This window comes from Mastigoproctus giganteus, chromosome 13 (assembly GCF_048544385.1).
Source record: "Mastigoproctus giganteus isolate SK-2022 chromosome 13, ASM4854438v1, whole genome shotgun sequence".
Classification (NCBI taxonomy): domain Eukaryota; kingdom Metazoa; phylum Arthropoda; class Arachnida; order Uropygi; family Thelyphonidae; genus Mastigoproctus; species Mastigoproctus giganteus.
The window spans coordinates 77,174,400-77,197,377 of record NC_143587.1 but is presented as its reverse complement, the minus strand read 5'-3'; the positions used below and the strand labels follow the sequence as shown (position 1 = coordinate 77,197,377).

The window sequence follows — 22,978 nt, the reverse complement described above, 5'->3', positions numbered from 1 at the left end:
TAGTGTATTGTATTGTAATATCAATAAACCATTTATTATGTATGTTTCCAGACTTTATGGCCACCTGAAGAATAAATAAATTCGGATTTTTTTTCTCTATACATACATACTTATTTTATTTTTTTCAAAGAGAAAAACTGCTATTATTACATATCTTTTCATTAATAACAATATTAGAATTATTACAAATAGGTTGCAGATTCCCAGAATTCTGGCAATATTTTTCAAGCAAAAACACAAACAAATTCAGTCTAGCTTTTTAAATTTTTTTTTCACAAATTGCTCATATAATTTACTTCTCATTCATTAAAACAATAAGCTCTCTTAGTTGTATAAATAGCATCCTTCATTTCATAATAAATTCATTTCTTTTATCAAAAATAATTAAATAACAGAGGCAGGAATCGCCCTCTGTTATTTAATTATGCAACTGAACTGGGAGTGGAATCACTCAATGTTTACAGCTGCATATGATCCCCTATGTTTAAAAATAGACATTTCTAGATTAAACTCACTCATTAATTCATCCACACATCCATAAACGCAATAAATTATACAATCTGTTGTTGCTAAACTGATTAAAACACACTGAGATCTATTATCATGTAATGATCCTTAACTGGCCAACTTGTGAAACTCCTGTGAGTTGCAGAAATTAATCATGCATCTTGATTCAATTAGGTACTTTCAATTAAAAAAGCAAAAAAAAAAAAATTTAATTTGTGCTAATTTTATAAACACAATTCTTTTTCACGCCCTTTTTGAATGAAATAAGATATGTCTTCGTACATGCAAAAATTGGGATATTTGTTTATTTGCAAACATACAGGGTGATTCAAAATTATTGTAGGGGTTTCCATGGCCTATAATTTTCAAACCGGAAACAACAAAATAAAAATGCTTATGGAATATGAAAGTGTAACTCATAAAGTTTTATTACTTATTGAATCAATACTGCAGAATGCTAAACAACTTCAACATGTGCGCCTTCCGTGGCACATAAGATGTCCAAGCGATATTCAATTTCCCCTCCAAGTGTTCTTTAGCATTTGCGGTATAACTGTTTCAATTGCAGCAACAATTCTGAGCTTCAGTTCATCGAGGGAGGTCACAGGAATCTTGTACACAATATCCTTCACGTATTCCCATAGGAAGAAATCAAGCGGCATAAGATCAGGTGAGCACGGAGGCCACGAAATCAGTCCACCATGCCCAACCCAGCGCATGAAAATGCATGTGAAGAAATTCTCGGATAATAAAAGCCCAATGTGGCAGTGCACCACATTTGGGTGATGATTTTCCAACTAGGGTAACAGATACAGCTGTAGCATGTCCACATAGGTCACCGCTGTCACTGTTTTTTTCACAAAGAAAAAAGGCCCCAAAACTTCCGAACATGACAAAGTGCACTAGGCATTGACCTTTGGACTATCTCTTTCGAATTCTTGAATGGTGTGAGGGTTTTCTGATCCCTATATTCTGTAGTTATGATGTAGTTTACCTTCCCTGATACATAAAACATTGCTTCATTACTAAATCTCCATCTCCGAGGGTAATTTTCATCATCTTCGATGTTTGAAAAAATGCCTTGGGCAAATTGGAAATGGCGGGGTTCATTGTATGACTTTAAAGCCTGCAATCTACAGTTTGTAGGCATCGAGGTAAAGGCGGTTATGAACAACCCTCCAAACAGTCATTTGTGGTATACCTAACTGCAAAGAAGCTTGTCTAGTTGATTTTTGTGGGCTTCGAGAAAATGCTTCGTGGATTCGATCAACATCTTCCTGCGAAGTGCTCAGTTCTAAAAAACTGAGTTCTAAAACAATGTTGCGTTGTGATAACAGACTTTGTTTTGAAAATCCAAAGTACGCACACTGCCTTCTCTTGAAGGGTCACCATTTTGAAGTAATATCTCCCAGACATCAATGTGGCAAACTTTTTGAGCTACACTTTCATATTCCGTAAACAGTTTTATTTTGTTGTTTCCAGTTTGAAAATTATAGGCCACGGAAACCCCAACAATAATTTAGAATCACCCTGTATATTCAAGAATGGCTTTAATAATGCATAACATAACATGAAATTCAGAACGCTAATAAAAATGCAAATATAAAGAAATGCACTCTTTCAATATACAAGTATTTCCACAACAAAAGTTTAAATTTATTTTACTTTTAGGAAACTTATCCTGTATAATTCCAATAGTTATTTCTACTGAAATTTTTCCATATGATCTCAGTTTTGATTCAGCAATATACCAATATACTCCAGGGGAGATAAATAAAATAGGTGAAAAGACACACCTTCAAATGGACATTACAAATAATTTTAAATTAAGAAAACAGAAAGGCAATATTAATATTTTTCGACTTATAGATATTTCCTAGACTGAAGCAGAGAATACAGATAGCAATGATTATAACCTTCCAATAATTCAAACAAAAAAATAAAATAAAATAAATGAAAATAAATATCTAGGGAAGTAAGATATTGTCGATAGTGATCACCAGATCAATTTATGACAAACAGTTGGGCCAATGAAGCTCAGTGAGCATTAAACTGTTGTTGCTGCCAAGTTTAAAGTGCAATCAGTACTATTAAGGGCAAATGATGCAAAAAAAAAAAAAAACTATGTTGTTTTCTCCCCCCACCCCTCAATCAGTCATACTCACTCATTGCCAAATGTAACCACCTAATTCTGGTCTGAACTTCAATTCTGCTTCAGAAGATAATTTATTTCAATAATTTACAGTCCTGTCTGAAGATAAACTTCACTGTTGGGTTTCAATACAACATTTTGTTAAATCTTAAGATTCTATGTGTGTCCTATATTTATGAGATCTATTTCTTGTATCTACCATGCCCCCCCACATACATTTTACTCATCCACTTCAGGACATTACACACCTCAATCAGGCGCATCCATAAGGTGTCTAGTTACAAAGCATTACAGTCCACACCTTTTAAGACATTTCTTGTGTGGACAACAAGTACTCCACAAAAATTTAGTCACATTTCTTGTGTGGACAACAAGTACTCCACAAAAATTTAGTCACATTTCTTTGAATCTCTCTGATAGTCCAATATCCTTTTTTTTTCAGGCATGCCCTTGAGACTTCAAAACAACATTGCAAGCATGGTCTTACCATCTTATATAGAGAAATAATGACATCCCGCCACCTACTTGCAAAAGTTCGATAAATCAATGAAAAGACACCACAACCCATCCTGATTCCACATCTATCTTTTGACTGATTAACATCTATCTTTTGCAGTACTCCACTGAACTAAATGGTTTAGAGAATTTAAAAGGTTTATCCTGAAAGCCAAGATAAACCTCTTAAAAAATGGTCCAAATCATTTTGACACAACACCTGTACTCTTTTTTCAACATTAATAAGAAAGGTTAATAAATAAAAGAGGGAGGGATAACAGTGATCCCTTAGTCCCTTAGTCTCTCCACTTTTAGCATTAGCATTAACATTAGTAGAGGCATTTGATGCAAGAAAGCAAGCTTATGCAGCATCAGCCAAAAAAAAAAAAAAAACACTTCCACTTCACCCCTCTGTTCGTTCAAAATACCTGTCCAGCTGAGCCTTAAACTTGTTTAGGCTATCAACCTCCACCACAAGGGATGGAAGTCTGTTCCACCAACCAACCACCCGCTGGCTAAAGGCAAATTTCCGCACGTCTATCCTACATCTGTCTTTCCTCAATTTGAATTTATGCCCTCTCAGGTGATTTTTCTGAGCTAGTGGAAGAATCCCATCAGCATTGAGCATGCTTAAACCATTCAAGGCTCTATACACCTCTATCAGATCACCTCGCTGGTGCCTAGTCTCCCGACACTGTAATTTGCAAAACTTAAGCCTTTCTTCGTAAGAGCACCCCTTTATTCCCCATTCACTAATCTTGTTGCCCTTCTCTGTACTCATTCCAGCAGCTCTACATCCTTCTTGAAATGAGGCCTCCAGACCTGTATACAGTACTCTAGGTGTGGCCTGACCATCGCCTTATACAATGGAATAATCACCTCCTTATCCCTGCTGGAAAAATTCCTGTATATCATTGACAATACTCCATGAGCTACTCTTGCAGCCCGTCTGCACTGCTCAGAGAACTTCATATCTGCCTGCACAACCACCCCCAAGTCCCTTTCATTCTCTACCACTGTCAGTGTTATACCAGAGAGTTGATACGTTGCTCTGGGGTTGCTGTTTCCCATGAGTAGTACTTTACATTTGTCAATGTTAAACTTCATTTGCCACCTCTCAGCCCATCTGCTCAACCTTTCCAGATCCTGTTGCAGCAGCATAGTGTCAGTAGTGTCCTTGACAACCCTGCCAACCTTTGTATCGTCTGCAAACTTGGACATTAAGCCCGATATACCATCATCAATATCATATATAAATACAGAAAACAATAATGGACCCAACACTGAGCCCTGAGGGACTCCACTAATAACATCAGTCCACGATGAGCAGTGTCCATTGATTACCACTCTGTCTTCTCCCCCTCAACCACCCCTTTATCCATAGCAGCAATTTGCCTCCAATGTCACACTGCTCCAATTTGTGTAGCAGTCTTCCATGTGCAACAGTATCAAAAGCCTTTCTAAGATCCAAGTATATAATATCAAAGTTATTCCCTGCATCCAGTTCTTTTGTGACTGCATCATAGTATCCAATCAAGTTGGTCAGGCAAGACTTCCCCTTAACAAAACCATGCTGTGTCTGAGCTATAACTGAAGTCTTGTCTAAATGATCCTGCAGTGCCTCCATTAATTTTCCTGGAACAGAAGTTAAGCTCACAGGTCTATAATTACTTGTGTCAGCCTTTGATCCTCCTTTGTGGATTGGGGTCACATTTGCACATTTCCAGTCTATGTGTACCTCCCCCGAGTCCAAGGAAGCTCTCATAATTATGGCTAAGGGTTTGCTTGCTTCCTTTGCTGCCTCCTTTAATATAACTGGATAGATCCCATCCACCCCAGGTGCCTTTCTTGTGTTTATCTTCAACAGTTTCTCCTCCACTTTACTCCCAGTTATTTCAAGATTCTGTAGCTTACTGCTAGAGTTGAATACACCTCTGGCATTCCCCTCGCTGAATAACTCTTCATGTGTGAATGTCGATGCAAAATATTCATTTAGTTTGTTAGCTACCTGAGCAGGATCATCAACACTTGACCCATCAATATCAAGTGGACCAATCTGATTCATCCCCTTCCTTCTAGAGTTTACATAAGTAAAGAACTCTTTGCTGTTTTTCTTTGCATCCCTTGCCAAGGATTTCTCGTAATCTGCCTTCGCCTGCCTAACCTCCTTTGTAACTTGGTTGCATATCAACTTGTATCTATCATAGGCTTCTGTGTCATGTGTTAATTTGTACGTATCCCACGCATTTTTCTTCTCTGCCATATGCCTCATTAGTTCATCTGACATCCATTTTGGCCTAAACCTTGAACAATATTTCTTAGTTGGTATGTAAAGCCTAGTAGCTTCCAAGATAAGTTCTTTGAATGCTTCCCATTTTGAATTTGCTGTTGGTAACATCATCAGTTGGTCCCACTGTATAGAATTTAAATACTGTCTCAGTCCATCGTAGTCGCCTTTACGGAAGCAATAACCCTTCCCTTTACCCCTAATGGTAGTTACCTCTTTGAGTAAATCCCACTTCAGCACACTGTGATCACTGCCACCTAGTGGTTCATTTATCTGCAGATTCTTAATGCATGAAGAATCACTGCTGATAATCAAATCAAGAGTATTACTCCCTCTAATTGCCTCCCGAACATGCTGATGTAGAAAACAATCATCCAATAAATCCACAAAAGCCCTGCTAGTGTGTGAGTAACCAGCCCCCAAAATCCAGTCAATATCTGGGAAATTAAAATCTCCCATTATAAGACACTCTGATTTACTGGCCCACTCTATTTCCCTGTACAGTTCTTTATTATACTCATCAGAGTCATTAGGCCTATAGCACACTCCTACTCTCAATTTTGATCTCCCAATGTTTATGTCACACCAAACTGACTCCACACTGCACTGTCCAGCGATGTCGACTGGCTTCACTTCCTTGGTTTTTATGTGTTTCTTAACTAATAGCATAACACCTCCCCCCTTCCTATCCTGTCTATCCTTTCTGTAGACGTTGTACTCCCCAAATTGCAGTTCCGCATCCCTTATATCTGTGTGACACCAAGTCTCTGATATCCCAACAATATCTGCCTTCGATGTTTTGAGCAATACCTCAAATTCATCAAATTTATTTACTAAACTCCTGGCATTGGTGTACACGCAAGTATACCTGCACCTGTTTCTATTCTTAGCTACCCTAACACAACCCGTGTGTTTACTTGTACCGCAATGGCTCCCAGCAGTCTCTGAAATACCATGCATCTTGTTTTTCAGGCTTCTGCTCATTCTAATAGAAGCAGTGCAAGAATCTCTTTCACCTCTGTCAGTGGCTACTGTCAATCTATTGGTCTTTGTCTCCCCCCAAGCTAGCAGTTTTCCGACCCACCTAACACTGCCTCGATAGCATCAGCACTTGATATGGTCCTCTCTGAAGAATGCACATTTATCACTATTCTCTCTTTTCTATCCTTTCCTGTAATTCCAATTTGTTCCAGTTCATATAATAACTCTCGTTGGGGATTGTTTCATTTACCGAAGTCTAAGTATACACCGGTGTTCAAAGAAACACCTAGGAATTTCAACAAAATGAAAAGTTCACCAGGTGCAAACTAATATTTATTTGAACTGCCTCTGGCCCTAATGACAGCAGTACACCATCGAGCATTGACAAGATCAATTTCTGAAGATAATCAACTGATAGTTTATGGTTCCAAACACTAATTATAGCTTCCTGAAGTTCACGAAGGGTCTTTGGTTTCTTTCTGGCAACTGCAGATTCCACATGATGCCAACAGTTCTCTATAGGATTCAGGTAAGGGCTGTTTCCTGGCCGGCTAAGAGTTGCAATGGACTGCTCTTCCAACCATTTTTTCACCCATAACAAATATAAACACATTACTGTTGAACCTCTAACGCAGAAATGAAGCTAAAGTAACTACAGAAGTGCCTACTTACACTTTTCGCCTGATGACAAGGAGCAGATACATCCTGAAAGATGCAGTTACTTGGCAGGTTGAAATGGTCTCTACTGGTGGGCAGCAATTTGCCTTACAATATAGCCAGGTATCCATTGGCATTTACGGAATCTTTTATAAACTGCAGGTGACCTACTCCGCAATACGAAATGCACCCCCCCATACCATCTGGCTGGTAGGGAATTTCACTGTAGACCCCACACAGTCCGGATGGTATTCTTCACCACATCTATGGTGAATCGTTTGTCTCCCATCAGATCCATGCAGGTTGAATTTCTCCTCATCTGAGAAAATGACTGATTTCCACTGCTCGGGGTTCCATTTGACACGCTCCTTACACCAAATTAATTGGGCCTTTTTCATTTTTTGTGTGAGAAGGGGCTTCTTCTTAGGACGATGGGCTATAAGTCCATTTTTGAAGAGGCATCTTCTGACTGTTGCTACACATGTTACCACTCCTGTATGTTCTTCCCATTTTCTTTTTAGCTCAGACGAAGAAGCTTTACGATTTTTAAGGCATATGGGCTTTAAAACACGGTCCTGTTTTGGCGTGGAGGCTCGGCTGCACTGAGTTCCTTTTTTCCTATCAGAAGGCGCCTCCGTAGCCAGGTGGGAAGGAGCAGCAGTGCATAGCAAACGCTTCTTGATTAGACCGGGGTTCGAGTCTGTCACCACCAAATACAGAGGATGCAGAAAGGTCAGGGAATGACCACCGCATTTCTCGGAGCAATATGGCCTTAGCTGCTAATGCTTCTAAAAACCAAAATAACATCCTATCAGAACCAGTATTCTTGAGTTTGAAATCTACTCACTGTTGACTAATTACAAGATTAACATCTATCTTTTGACTGATTAACATCTATCTTTTGCAGTACTCCATTGAACTGAATGGTTTAGAGAATTTAAAAGGTTTATCCTGGAAGCCAAGATAAACCTCTTAAAAATTAATTTAAATAGTGTGGCTATATCTCAATCCACTATTGTCCAACCCTCAAAATTAGATCCACTTACCCTTTTGTTTAAGTGCTAGAATTTTTTGGCACCACCAATTTTATGATATTATGGTCACGAAACACTATTTCTTAATACACTGCCAGAATCTTTTTGATATTTTAGTCACTTTTACCTGCTATGATATAATGGAAAAAATAACAGTAATCTAGTTTGTTCAAAAAAAATCTGACTCCTATTTTATATAGCGCCAGTTCATACTTTTCAGTCTATAATGAGGCAAGTTAAAGTTATCCTAACAAACCAATTGCATTGGCTTGCCTATTCACCTACTCAAGTTGCTGAAAGTGATTTTTTATACTCCCCACAGGCTCATCTGGCTTGTAACACCCTCCTCTCTCACTGTCAACTTCCACCTGGGCTTTATCAGATTCTGAAAATTACCTAGTCACCATGAAAAAAAAAAAAAAAACTGCACCTGCATTTTACATATTCATTTCCTCCAATAGTTCTGTCTTATGCCAGGATTTATTTAAGCTAACAATCTCCATAACAACAGATGGAAGCTTGTTCCGGCAAACAATCGACAGCTATTCTACAACCATCCTTTCTCAATTCGAATTTGTGCCTCCTCATATGTGTAGTCTGAGCAAGAGGAAGAATCCCATCAGAATTGAGCTTGCTCAATCCATTCAAAGCCTTAAACTCCTTAATCAGATCACCTCACACGTGCTTAGTCTCCAGATGCTGCAATTAGCAGAACTGAAGCCTTTCATGGAAAGAGCATCCCTTTGTTCCACTCACTAATCTCGTTGCCCTTCTCTGTACTTCTTCCAGCAGCTTTATATCCTTTCTAAAATGACGCCTTCATATGTGCATGCAGTAAGAAAGATGTGGTCTAACCACTGCATTATATAATGTATAAAATTCTCTTATATCATTGACAAAAACCAATGAGCTGCCCTGACAGCCTGTGTACATTGCTCAGAGAACTGCATATCCAACTGCACAATTACCCCCAGATCTTTTTCATTTTCGACTACCATGGGTGTAGTACCACACAGTTGGTATGTAGTAATACTGCTACACATATGCAGTGCTTTGCATTTGTCAATTAAAAACTTCAATTGGCATTTCTCAGACCATCAGCCTTACTTTTCTTGATCCTACTGCAGTATCATACCATCATTCATGTGTCATTAACAACCCTGCCAACCTTTATATCATCTACAAACTTGAACATTAAGCCTGACATACCTTCATTAATATCATTGATAAATATAAAAAACAACAATGGGCCCAACACCAAACCCTGGGAGATCCCACTAATAACATTAGTCCACAAAGAGCAATGTCCATTGATTACCACTCAGCCTTCTCCAGCTCAACCATTCCTTTATCCATAGCAGCAACATGCCCTTAATGCTACACTGCTCCAATTTGTATAGAAATCTTTCATGTGAAATAGTATCAAACGTTTTCCTCAAATCTAAGTATACGATATCATTTTTTTTTTTTTTTTTTTGCATCCAGTTCCCTTGTGACCACATCATAGTGTAGAATCAAATTAGTCAGACAAAATTTCATCTTGTCTGACTAATTTGCTACGCTGTGTACATTGCTTCATATGCTGTGTCTGAAGTATAATAGCAGCATTGTCTAAATCAGTGTTTCCCAAACTTTTTTTAGTCACGGAACACTTTTCATCTCACAACATATTCACGGGAACACTTTTCAACCCACATCATATTCATGAGAACACTTTTCATCTCACAACATATTCATGGAAGGCTTATGAAACACAAGTTTAGCAGGAGCCAAAGAACTGTTTGCTAATATTTTATTACATACGACGCACTGGTCATCAGGAGCAGCATCTTTATTTCCAACACATGTAAAGCTGAAATTCAAATAACTGCCATTATACTTTCGTTTTGGTCTTCTATTAGTTGGTTCCTGTTTTTTGACTTCAGATTTTTGGGGAACAAAAGGCTGCAATTGTTCATCCTTACTTTGAAGTGTGACAATATGTGTTCGTTTTCATCGCCCACAGTTGCACTACTACAAGTACTTTTCTTCTTGTTTTAAAGTTCCTTTTTTCAACCACAAATCCATGATCACATATTTTAATAATAATATTTCGAAATACTAATAATTATCAAAGAAAATTATACAAGGAAGTGATTTTAGTTATGATATCAGTTTGCTTCCATCTCCTCTCCTTCAACCGTTATACTCCAGGCTAAATCTCATATGAATAACATATTAGATCACTGCACTGCTACTTTTCCATAGATGCCATTACTTCCCTTAGTTGCTAATGCTCCTAAAAACCAAAATAACAACAACAATAACAACCATTACTTCTACGCATACATCTCTATGCAAAAGCCCGCCAAAATAAAGTGTTCCACAGTCTATTTGATTATTAGTCTATGCCAGTACAGTATATTAATAAAAGAAAAAAAAGAATGTTAAAAATTATATCAACAGTAAATGGGTTGTATACATTAAACGACATTTTTAATGTCGTTTAATGTATACAACCCATTTACTGTTGCACACAAAATAGAGAGTGCCTCCATAGCCAGGTGGGCAGGAGCAGCAATGCGTAGCACACGCTTCTTGATTAGAATGGAGTTCGAGCCCATGACCACCAAATACAGAGGATACAGAAAGGTCAGGGAATGACTACTACATATCCCCGGAGCAATATGGCCTAAGTTGCTAATGCTCCTAAAAATCAAATAACAACAACAACACAAAATAGAAAAAACAATTCATAAGACGTGCTCGAACTGGTGACCGTGATGTTCAATGCATAACTCACATCATTGAATGATGTGAGTTATGCATTGAATGTTGTAGGCATTGGAAGTTTCTAGGATTATCTTGTATCTCTGCACTTGCTGCAACAATCCATGCTATAAGTTCCTCCACTGTGTCAACTGGCATTTCATACACAAGAGTCTTCATGTATCCCCAAAAGAAAAAGTTCAAACAAGTCAGATCAGGTGACCTTGCTGGCCAGGCTACAGGTCGACCAATCCATCTGCCTGGAAAGGTTATATGTAAGTGTGCAAGTACACGTCTGTCAAAATGTAGTGGTGCGCCATCATGTTGGAACCACATTTGTGCTCGGACAACCAGAGGAAAAACTTCCAACAACTCTGGAAGTGTGTGCTCTAAAAAGCAAATAGAGTTGTCCACCTAAATGTGCAGGCAACATGTATGGTCCAACTAAAATATTTCCCACAATGCCAGCCCATACACTGACACTAAACCTGTGTTGGTAGCCATGTTCAACTATTGCATGGGGATTATTCTCTGCCTATACAAGACTGTTGCAGTTGTTGAACAATCCCTCTTGGATGAAACATGCTTTATCAGTGTAAAGCACATTATTGGCAAAATCAGGCTGCAAGTTGGTTTCCTGTAAAAACCAGTGGGAGAACTCGACATGGTGGGCAAAGTCAGCAGGTTCTAGTGCATGCACTTTCTGGCATCGGAAAGGATGTAGTCCGGCTTCGTGCACTGCATCCCACACCAAACTATGCTGCACATCCAATTGTTGTGTAACGGCGCTTGTGCTGGTAGAAGGAGTATTAGTGAAGATCTGCAAAAACCTGTTCCTCAAACCCAGGTGTCCTAGCAGTGCGTCGACATCCAGTATCACGCATATTCACACCGAAAGAGCCACTCTCCCGCAATCTTTGGTGTATGTATCACAGCAAATGTTGTGGGTTGAGGCAACCTTCTGTCTGGGAAGCGTTCCTGATAAAACCTACGAGCCTCTCTTCCGTTTCCATTTGCTGCGCCATACATTAAATGGATATCTTCCATTTCTGCAACAGTGACATGCTCCATATCTGTACCCGTACTGATCATAATATGACATTATACTTTTATGCTATTAGCAGCAGATACGCACCACTCCGAGGACCTCTCAATGCATGCATATGTTAATGTTGGTGGTAGTCGTACGTTCGAGCACTATGTTATGGATTGTTTTTTCTATTGTGTGTGATTTGTATGCATTAAACGACATTAAATTACTGAATGTGTTGTTCTAATTTTTACAACCCTTTAATAGTTTCTGCTGCTATAATGACTCATTTATGACCTATGTTTACTTGACAAAAAATGTTTCTTTGGTACCCTCTATCACCTGTTCAAGTTTGTCGGTAGACTTTCTCTGCGCCTTGTATATATACACCCATGAGCCAAAATATTATGACCACCTACCTAATATGATGTTGGTCCTCCAGCAGCCAAAACAGCTCATACCAGGCAAGGCATGGATGATACAAGATTTCTAAATGTGCCTTGTGGTATTTGATGCCAACACACAACTAGCAGATCCTTTAACTCCTGTAAGGTCCATGGGTGAAACGCCACAGATCAGAGTTGCACTTTCAAACAAACCACAGATGCTCAATAGGAAAGCTGTCTAGGGAATTTGGAGGCCAGGGCAATACCTGGAAGTCTTCCTCATGTTCCATGAACTAGTCGCGAACAATCTGGGTGGTGTAGCATGCCGCATTATCCTTCTGAAAGATGGCACTGCCAGAGGGGAAGACCGTTGCCATGAAAGGGTGTACCTGGTCAGCAATGATGTTTAGGTAGGTGGTAGATGTCAGAGTGCCTGGCACATGGATGATTGGACCCAGGGTATCCCAGCAGAACACCACCACCACTAGCTTGGTTTTAATCCCACGGTGCATCCAGACACCATCAATTCTCCAGGTAAACAATGCACACGTAACCGGCCGTCCACATGGTGCAACAGGAAATGTGATTCATCATACCAGACAACCTTCTTCCAATCACTCAAGGTCCAGTTTCGATCCTCGCATGCTCATTGTAGGCGCTGTCGCCGGTGAACCATGGTTAGCATGGGCACTAGGAGTGGCCTGCGGCTACACAGCCCATTTTCAACAGGGTTCGATGTACTGTGTGCTGTGACCCATTACTCCCGTCACCAGCATTCGAAATTACCGGAGAGTTGCGCCACAGTTACCCTTCTGTTGTCATGTACCATTCGGGAGAGCCTTCGCTCACCTCGAGCATCGATGAGCCGTGGTCGTCCAACACCTCGCCAGCAGTTTGTGGGTTTTCCCTCCTCGGACCACTTTCGGTAGGTACTAACCACAGTTGGCCGTTAGCACCCCACCAGCCATGCCATTTCGGATATGCTCTGACCCAGTCTTCTGGCCATTACAATTTGGCCTTTGTTGAACTCACTTAAGTCTGCTGCCTTTCCCATCTGAAGAACAAGAGTAACACTGATTAATGGAGCTCAGTATGAAGTGTTTTTTATACCGTGTCCCGACCCATGCGTAGTTTACCTGCAGTTGCTTCGATTTGCATAACGACTCGCTAGTTATAATGCTTTAGCTCATCAGTGTGTGTCTATCCATAAGGAGAAATCATAAAAGTAGTGACTATTCACAATGCAGAATTATCAGACTCAAATTCATCACGTGAATAACATTCGCTAATGTAAACTATGCATTTGTAAAACCTCTATCCAGACATCTCTATCCTTTTCCTCCTATTTGTGTGTGTGTGTGTGTGTGTGTGTGTGTGTGTGTGTGTGTGTGTGTGTGTGTGTGTGTGTGTGTGTGTGTGTGTGTGTGTGTGTGTGTGTTTTGGGGAGGGATAATGGTGGATTAGTCAAACTGCACACTAGAATAGTCTGTGCAAAAATGTCAACTACAGCATCAGAGTTTACGCTCATATTGAAGTAACCAATAAATAACATCACTCAGAACACAAGTGACAAAAGCTGAGTGGTTATTTCATCAAACACTTAATGATGATTTATTGATGACAGCAATAAACAATAATAATAAATAACTTCACCCTTTGCTAATCATTGTACTGTCTCTCAAAAACATACCTAGTAATAATGACCAAAATGGACATATTTATAAATATTCCAGCACTCTGCTACCATTAGTATTCAATCTATTAAAAATAGTCTATTATTTTCAATTAATTAAAATTAAATGTTAAAATAGACAGATAACTGCCATTTGACACCATATTTCAACCAACATTATACAATCATACAAACAGCTCATCAGATAAAACATCAATTTAATAAGCAGATTCCTTCTATCAAGTAGGGTAGGAGACATTCAGAAAACTTTGAATCATAAGAATTGCATAGCCCCCCCCCCTAGTCTAAAGTTAATCAAAAAGGCACTCATTATATAATCCCTCCTGTTCTGTCTAAGCAAAACTGCAATCTTTTGACCCAGCAAAAATATTTCAAATGACAAGTCAAAATGTTGACTCATTTCACAGAATTTTTCAAGCATGATTATTCACAAATAACTCAATTTGTTTTTGCTCAATACTCTCAAGAATTGACAACTGATTAATAATATCATTAATTCTTGTATCTGACAGATACTGTATATTCATTTTGTGTTCCTTCTATCTTTTCTTCAGAAAAGTTTCTCAAACAATTGAGTCTCCTACTAAAATACCTCATTTAAAACCAAAGCAGTTTGCTCCTCATAAACATCCTTGAGGCTGGATCAAATTATTCAGGAAACAATCACATAGCATAATAGTGGATTTTTGTATAGCTGCACAGCCTACATATTTACTATTCTCCAATGCATCTACTTTCTTTATCAGAGAGCAATCTCATTCAACCTTATACCAAATTTCAACTTAAGTTCATTCTGATGCCTACACAAAGCACACAGAAATGAATCACCAACTTTTAGAAATAGCTCAGCATATATACTACAGTGAATACGAACAATAAGACTGCCTCATAGATGAGTCACCAGTGATAATTCCCAGTTTCTTCCAGAGTCACCCATCCTGAGGCATGCTATATTTATCATGTCTAAAAGAAATCATATTTACTGCAAAATAAAATAAAACTGCAATCAGAAAATCATCACAGTATATACAGGGTGTTTCAAAAATGATGGTCAATAATTTAAAGGTGAAAAGTACAAACTAAAATAAGCAAAAGAGTCCCAGTGAACATTGAGCCGCAAATAAACCGTTTTCAAGATAATGCACATTTTCTGTTAAGATCCGCCACTGACTATGGGAGCACTAAGTTTAGTAAAAAAGTTGTGAATCCTTTGCTAAGGCTGGTTTTATTAAACATAAGATAATACATTTTTAATTTTTGGTTTCAACACCACAGGATTTTATAGATGTTACATGTTACAGGCAGGATATTACAAAAGGTCAAATGCTGTCCTTGCATCCATACACAGCTTTGTAGTCTTCCCTGCATTAAGTTGTGAATCCTCTCAGGCATTCTTGCGTCATTTCTGATTTGCTGAAAGGCTCCTTTAACTCGACGCTGCATTCCTCAACTGTGTTAATGCCAGAAGTGTATATCAAGCTTTTTACATGACCCCAGATACAAAAATCCATAGGATTTAAGTCTGGTGATCTGGGAGGCCACATTACAGGCCCACCTCTACCTATCCACCGTTGACCATACCTTCTAGTTAGATACTGAGTCACAACACGAGAAAAATGAGCCATCATGCATAAACCACATGTTCTGGCGTTGCTGAAGTGGAAAATTATCATCATCAAGGAGGTCTGGAAGAACATTCTGCAGGAACTGAAGGTACAGCTCTCCTGTTAGCCTGTTTGGCAGAAAGTGTGGTCCAATTAGACAGTCTCCTAGTAGTCCAGCCCAGACATTCAACGAGAAACATTGCTGATGTTGTGACTCGTAAATTGCATTAGGATTTTCATCGGACCAAACATGAAAGTTATGAAAATTAAAAATACCATCACGAATAAACCCAGCTTCGTCAGTGAGCAAAATGTTGTTAAAAAATTGGGAGTTCAGGACACACTGTTGTTGCATCCACTGGCAGAAGTTCACTCTGGGAAGGAAGTCTATTGCTGAGACCTTGTAAACGCTGGATACGGTAGGGGTGCAGTAATTAGCGATGTAAAATTCGCTACACACTGCTATGACTCAGTACACACTCTTGCAGAGCAACTGTGCTTGTTGAAATTCCTGAATTTTGTTCTATTCTTTCTAACACCCTTTTCTCAACATCAGGTGTTATGCTTCTGAGCATTCCTGCTCGTGCTCCATGTATGAAGTGCCCATGTTCTCTAAGGTGTTGATGTACCCTGACGAATGTGCACCTGTTGGGCTGCCTTCAGCAGGGAAATGCTTCTTGGTACAAACTTGGTACAAACTTGGTGCAGCCTTGAGTGCACTGCCGTTGGCTTTACCATACATGAAGTGCATGTCTGCATACTCTTCGTTGCTGCAACCTCTCTCCATGTTGACTATCCTTTGACAAGTACTAGTATGCTTGCTACATCCTCAAAGCATTGAGAGGGGAAACGGAGAGAATGAGCATAAACTAACCTAAACAAACAAGTCAGTGGTGGATCCCAACTAGAAATGTGCAATATCTCGAAAATGATTCACTTAAGGACCCATGTTTGCTAGGCTTTTTTTGCATATTGTAGTCTGTACAGTTCACCTTTAAATTATATTAATCACCATCACTTTTGAAATACCATGTATATATATAATTAACACTAATTATAATATTGTGATGTACTTTTAAAATAGCTCCCACTACAATATATAATATAGAACTGAACATTGCTGGCAGTGAAGGGTATGGGAAAGGTGGGTAACTGCCCAGGGTCAAACATTCTAGGGCGGCCTCAGCTGAAAAATTTCAAGCACAGCTTATATAAAGCTATGAAAATGTAACATTAATTATAAGTGTGATATAACCATATTTTTAAGAAACAAAATAATACTTCAACAGGAAATAATGCATGTACTGCAAAATTAACTTTCAAATTGTCAATTTCTTATAATGAACATGTGTTCCCCAATGGGGCATTGCTTACAGCAGGGGGTCAGCAACCTTTTTTGAGTGAAGAGCCATTTTTGATCTAATTAAAAAAAAAAAAAAAAAAACGAATCTGAGAAGTCACACCTCAGCTCAAGCTGAGTGGATGGGGAGGGGGAGTTTTTTAAGAAATGGAATAGAGTGGGAAGATGTTTTATTAAAAAATATATATTTTTTGAAATATTATTTATTAATATGAAAAAATGTAACAAATATCCAATTAAGTACAAATTAATGTAACTTTTGCTGCTGAACTTCTGAGAAAGTCTCTCAACTTAGGCGGGTATGCTGTAATTTTCATCTTTAAACATGCTGAGAGACTCGCATTGTTCAGACAGTTTCTTGATTTATTTTTAATATACAGTAGTTCACGTTTCGAAAATATTTGCTTGTTGATATACCTCGAACCAAAAACTGCGAGAAGTCCAAATGCAAATATTTTCAAATTTGTATACGTGTCCGGTAAGCTACTCCATGCATTGAACACAATTTGGTCTTGCCTTTTGAACTCATCTATCATTGTCCATTTGTGTAGAATTACAAGGGCAGCCTTTTGCCTCTCCACAGTCTTGTAGAATTTGTCATAAATACATACGGCTCAGTCCATTCCTGGTTTTCTTGCTCAATCTTTCTCTTTTGAGTTGACATTTTAAAAATGATAGCAATTTTAATGTCTTTTTATTTCACTTGTTTAATAATACCACACCGCTTATTTAAAAAATCAAGTGATTTATAATATGAATTCACGTACCTATCAGAAATACCATGTACACGCTTAGATTTTGTTCCTGTTTCAACTATTTTACACTCACCACAGCCACAACAATTAACCTTCAATGCGTTGCAATACTTGTGCTCTGCTTGCGATGGGCAGGCAAACTAAAATGAGAAGTGTTTGCAGCTTGCACAGAAACTAATACTATATTCATGTTGGTGCCTGCTGCACGCTGCACTTGTCGTACATGTGGGCTAAAAATTAAAGAGCCGCAGTAAGATGTTCAAAGAGCTGCAGGGTGTTGACCCCTGGCTTACAGAGAAACCAAGCTACACTACAGTTCTATAAACATGGGCAGGAAACTGTTCAGATAAACAAAGCTTCACATATAAGTATGATATCACGTAGTCACCTCTGTTTAGTTTCATTTCACTTGTTTATTTTAGTGTTATGCAAAACTTCAATATATTTAGTTGCCTTATGTCATAATGGTAAAGTTCTAGAAAAACATGCAGAATTAAATCTATTTAAGTGGCATGTCTAATTTTATAGCAGGTCATGAAAGGAAATCTGGCTTATCTCAAATAAAAAGGAAAAGTGAATGAGAAGAAGAAACAAGAATTAAGCAGATCACTTCTGAAATTTTTGAGAAATTATCTACAAAATTCTGTATATATGTCATGAGAAATACATCCAGAACAAAGTATGTAAATCAATATATTGTTCTGGAGAAAAACAAAAAACATAACAAAACATTTTAAGAAGGAATATACTAAAAGAAGAAAAAAAAAAAAAAGAGAAGATACTCCTTCACTATTTTTGGTTTGTGACAGTTAAATGAAAACAAATGGTATATACCCCCAGGGGCTCACATCTAGTGAGTATGGGTTTAGCACACCCAGGGTCCTGAGCTGGATATCATCATTCTTCTCTTTCTTGGCAATTCCCTTATACTTCTGATTGATTCTCTCTCTCTCTCTCTCTCTCTCGGTAACTTGGAAATTTTTTTTTTTTTTGGCTGGTGCAGCATAAGCCTCAGGCTTCCTTGCACTATGTGGCTAGTAATAATAATAAGTAAAGATACTAAAAAAATAATATAAATTCAGGTTACGAACCTACTTTCTCTGTTCTTACGTACTAGGCTAACAAATGTTTCAATTTCTGCAGCAGTGATGTGTTTTTCTAATAATTTTCTGTTGCTATGAAGAAGAGCAGTTATTGTATCTTCTGCCAAAACATCATAGCCTATCTGCTTCTGCATAAATCCAAAAGATTTGGCAATATATTCCTGGAAAAAAAAAGTTCAGTTGAAGTTACTGAAAATATTAAATTTATTAAGAGCACTGCAACAATAATAAGCAATATAAATGGTCTGGTATTCTTTATATAAGTATAATACCCAATAAAAATCCTAATCTTGCAATAATTCAATTCTGAATTTTGTTTTTGTTCTTTTTCCCTTTTTCTTAAAGGATTGCTCCCACTACTAATTTATGATTGCTTCCAATATCTATTGATGGTTTTGCTTTTAAATCCTTTATATTTTCCAGTTTTATATTTCTATTAGTGATTATATGATTGGTTACTGATTTACTGCCCCTATTTTATGTTGTGCTTTATGTTCAAAACAAGTACTGTACTGTTAATGCTATATTAACATTATGCACAAAACTGTAATAATTTACTTCCATTTTGATTCACTGTGTATTCATAAAACCATCAACAAATATCTGTTATTTTATTTCCTATTCAGGCCTAGTTGGTTATTTGGCGTTTAATGGCAATTGGCAGTTAAGGCCATAATGTGCCAAGGCAATCCTATTCAGCAGTTAAGTTTCCTGATATTATTTAATTAATTCTTATTATCTATCTTATTATTTAAATATTGTAACCGATTACAGAATTTGACTTCTTTAGTTTCCCACTCCCCCGTCTGGGCCACATATGCGTAATATATACAATGTTTTCTTTTCCAATTTGATTATATTGTTTTGTGCTTTGTTTCAATAGTTCATGTATTAAAATCCTTATCCTTTTGGAAGCGCTTTTAATTTTCTTAACCCTATTATGTCTTAATTTATAATGTCTCACATTTATACTATTTCTTTTTAGTTTCTCTAAGTTGAAGGAGAGGAGGAAGCGAACCAATATCATAACTAAACTCATTTCCTTGTATAAATTTTTTTTGATAATTATCAGTATTTCGAAATATTATTATTAAAATAAATGACCATGGATTTATGATTGAAAAAAGGAACTTTAAAACGAGAAGCAAAGTACAGGGTTGTTAAAATTAAAGTATCCCTATGTAGAGGGCTCTGGAGGGAGTTCTAAGGCTCATACTAAAGAGAAATTTGGACAACAGGTACAATAAAGAATGCACTTGCCATTTATTGGGAAAAAAAATTAGTTACTAAATTTGTCACTGTATGGCACGTAACTATCTTAGTTACGATTATGCAAAAAATTTATGTTATTTGCATAATCATAAGTTATTATCATAGTGCCACTACTCAGCTCTACTGTACTGTATAAAAGCAAAGCAATCTTTTCAAAATCATACAGTAGATGTTTGCCTGCACTACAGCAACAATGCCAACAATGTTGCAGGAAAAGGCACTATTAGTAAAGCTGTACTATAAGAACAGCAACAATGCAGCTGCGGCTATCAGAGAATTCTGGTGTCAAAAGTGCATACGGCATGGACCTATGACTGTTTGTGCTGTCCGCAAAATGATTGCGAAATTTGAAGTGACAGGACATCTTGGTGATCAACCAGGTAGAGGTTGAAAATGAGTGGACTCCTCTTGTGTTGAAGATGTGGCTATGGCTGTCATGGATTTATTGAGTCAATCTCCATGTGATAGCACAAGTGTGTCAGCTGTTTCTCGTGAAGTGGACATGCCATATTCCACTGTAAGGCTAGTAATGCACCAGGTGTTGCGGTACTATCCTTACAAGATGCACATGCTACAGCAGCTAAAGCATGATGATGCAGATATTCATTTCACATATGCATTTCAGTTTCTGGCGCAAATGACAGTGGATATCACTTGGCCATGTAATATCCTTTGTAGTGATGAAGCTCACTTCTGCTTAAATGGACAAGTGAATACGCACAACTGTTGCATTTGGACAACAGAAAACCCTCAATTTATCCAAGGGGTCCCGCTGCATTCTCCAAAAGTGACAGTGTGGTGTGGATTTATGACCAAATCAATGATTGGGTCATATTTTTTTAAACAAGTAACACCGACTGGACCCCGCATTGTTCCATTACTGAACAGCAATATTATGAAATGTTGGCAAACTTTACAATACCAGAGCTGCAACAACGTGGGTGCCTTCAGGATACCATATTCACGCAAGATAGTGTGCCACCCCACATCCACCGTTGTATCCAAAGATTACTAAGGCAACACTTTACAGACATCTTAGCCACCCCGATCAACAGACCTCACCCCATGTGATTTCTGGCTGTGGGGGTTTTTTGAAGAACCAGGTGTATTGGGAAGGGTGTCAAACTCTGGCAGATCTGAAGAACAGCATTAGATGTTATGTACCAGCTATTCCAGTTGACAAGATATCTTCTACAGCAGAACATAACATGTCATCATGTTATGTTCTGCTGTAGAAAATCCTGTTCTTCGAATGGAAACTGTTGACCAAAATGGAGGACACATTGAACAATTATAGCACTGTTCAAGTGATTTGTATTGCCACAGTGCCAAATTCTGGAACTAATTTTTTTTTTTTTCCCAACAAATGGCAAGCACATACATTATTGTACCTGTTGTCCAAATTTCTCTTCAGTACGAATCTTAGAACTCGCTCCACAGCCCTCTACATAGGGATACTTTAATTTTAACAACCTTGTACTTCTAGTAGTGCAACTATGTTCAATGAAAAAGAACACAATATTGTCAACTTCAAAGTGAAGATGAACAATCATAGCCTTTTGTTCTCCAAAAATCTGAAGTGAAAAAACGGGAACCAACTAATAAAAGACCAAAACAAAAGTATGATGACAGTTATTTGATTTTCGGCTTTACATGTGTTGGAAATATAGATGCTCCGGATGCACAGTGCGTCGTATGTAATAAAATATTACGAAATAGTTCTTAGGATCCCACTAAACTTGTGTTTCGTAAGTGTTCTGTGAATATGTTGTGAGATGAAAAGTGTTCCGTGACTAGAAATTTTTGGGAAACACTGGTCTAGGCTATTGAATGTGTTTTCACATGTACAGTAAATTTTCGACATAAACGTAATTAAAAACTGTGTTATAGTAAAACCTGAGCTAGATGAAGCCGTGATAAGTGAGGTATTGCTGTATATATATATATATATATATATATACATACTTTTTATTTTATTTTATTTTATTTTATTAATAACAAGATACACAACAGGTAACCATTAACAGTGTATCTGAGATCAGATCAATAAACATAATAACAATAATATGAAATCCAACAGGACGATAAACATTGATATAGATTCAAACAATAAAAGCATATGTACAAAAGAGGATTGTATTAAGTTAAGTTACCGGTAAAACAAGTAATAATTAATCCGTTAGAGAATAGAAAAATAATATAACAAATAAAAAGCTACAATAATTAGATGTGAGCTAGTCACTTTGCAGTTTAAGTGAAGAGGTAAAATACATTTTTTTTTTTATGAAAAAATGATTTTACAAGCTTTAACTATGATTTGATGAGTGTGTTCTACTGGAAGAACTATCATATTTGGTTTAGTATAATACAGAATGCTTAATATGGTAGAAGTATTCAGAATGACTGTATCACATCCATTTGAGAAAGTTAGTAAGCAAGGCCATTCCTTGTGAACCATTATGTCATCTCAATTTTAAGACCCTTATAGCATAGCCTGTTAGGGCATTGATTATGATTGTAATGCGATTGTTGCAATGATAATCATAATGTTATCTGTAAACATAGCAACTTAAATAGTATGTCCTAGTGTCAGCATTAGCATTAGTAGAGGCATATGATGCAAGAAAGCAAGCTTATGCAGCATCAGCCAAAAAAAACCTCCCATTTCACCCCTCCATTCATTCCAAATGCCTGTCCACTTAAATTTATTTAGTCTATCAGCTACCACAACAAAGATGGAAGCCTGTTCCACCAATCAACTACCCGCTGGCTAAAGGCATATTTCCGCACATCTATTCTACAATTATCTTTCCTCAATTTGAAATTGTGCCCTTCATGTTCTTAGTCTGAGCAAGAGGAAGAATCCCATCAGCATTCAGCTTGCTCAACCCATTCAAGGCCTTATACGGCAATT

The 22,978-nt window shown here is 37.7% G+C and overlaps 1 protein-coding gene across 1 annotated transcript in view; it reads right to left on the bottom strand.

Annotated features, from left to right (window-relative positions):
- The window catches only part of Itpr (Inositol 1,4,5,-trisphosphate receptor), a 1,293,714-nt gene that overhangs the window by 979,737 nt on the left and 290,999 nt on the right, over positions 1 to 22,978 (bottom strand). The window contains exon 14 of the mRNA XM_090387283.1: positions 18,781 to 18,953. Coding sequence (XP_090243409.1) covers positions 18,781 to 18,953 — 173 coding nt within the window. The remainder of the gene's footprint in view (positions 1 to 18,780; positions 18,954 to 22,978) is intronic.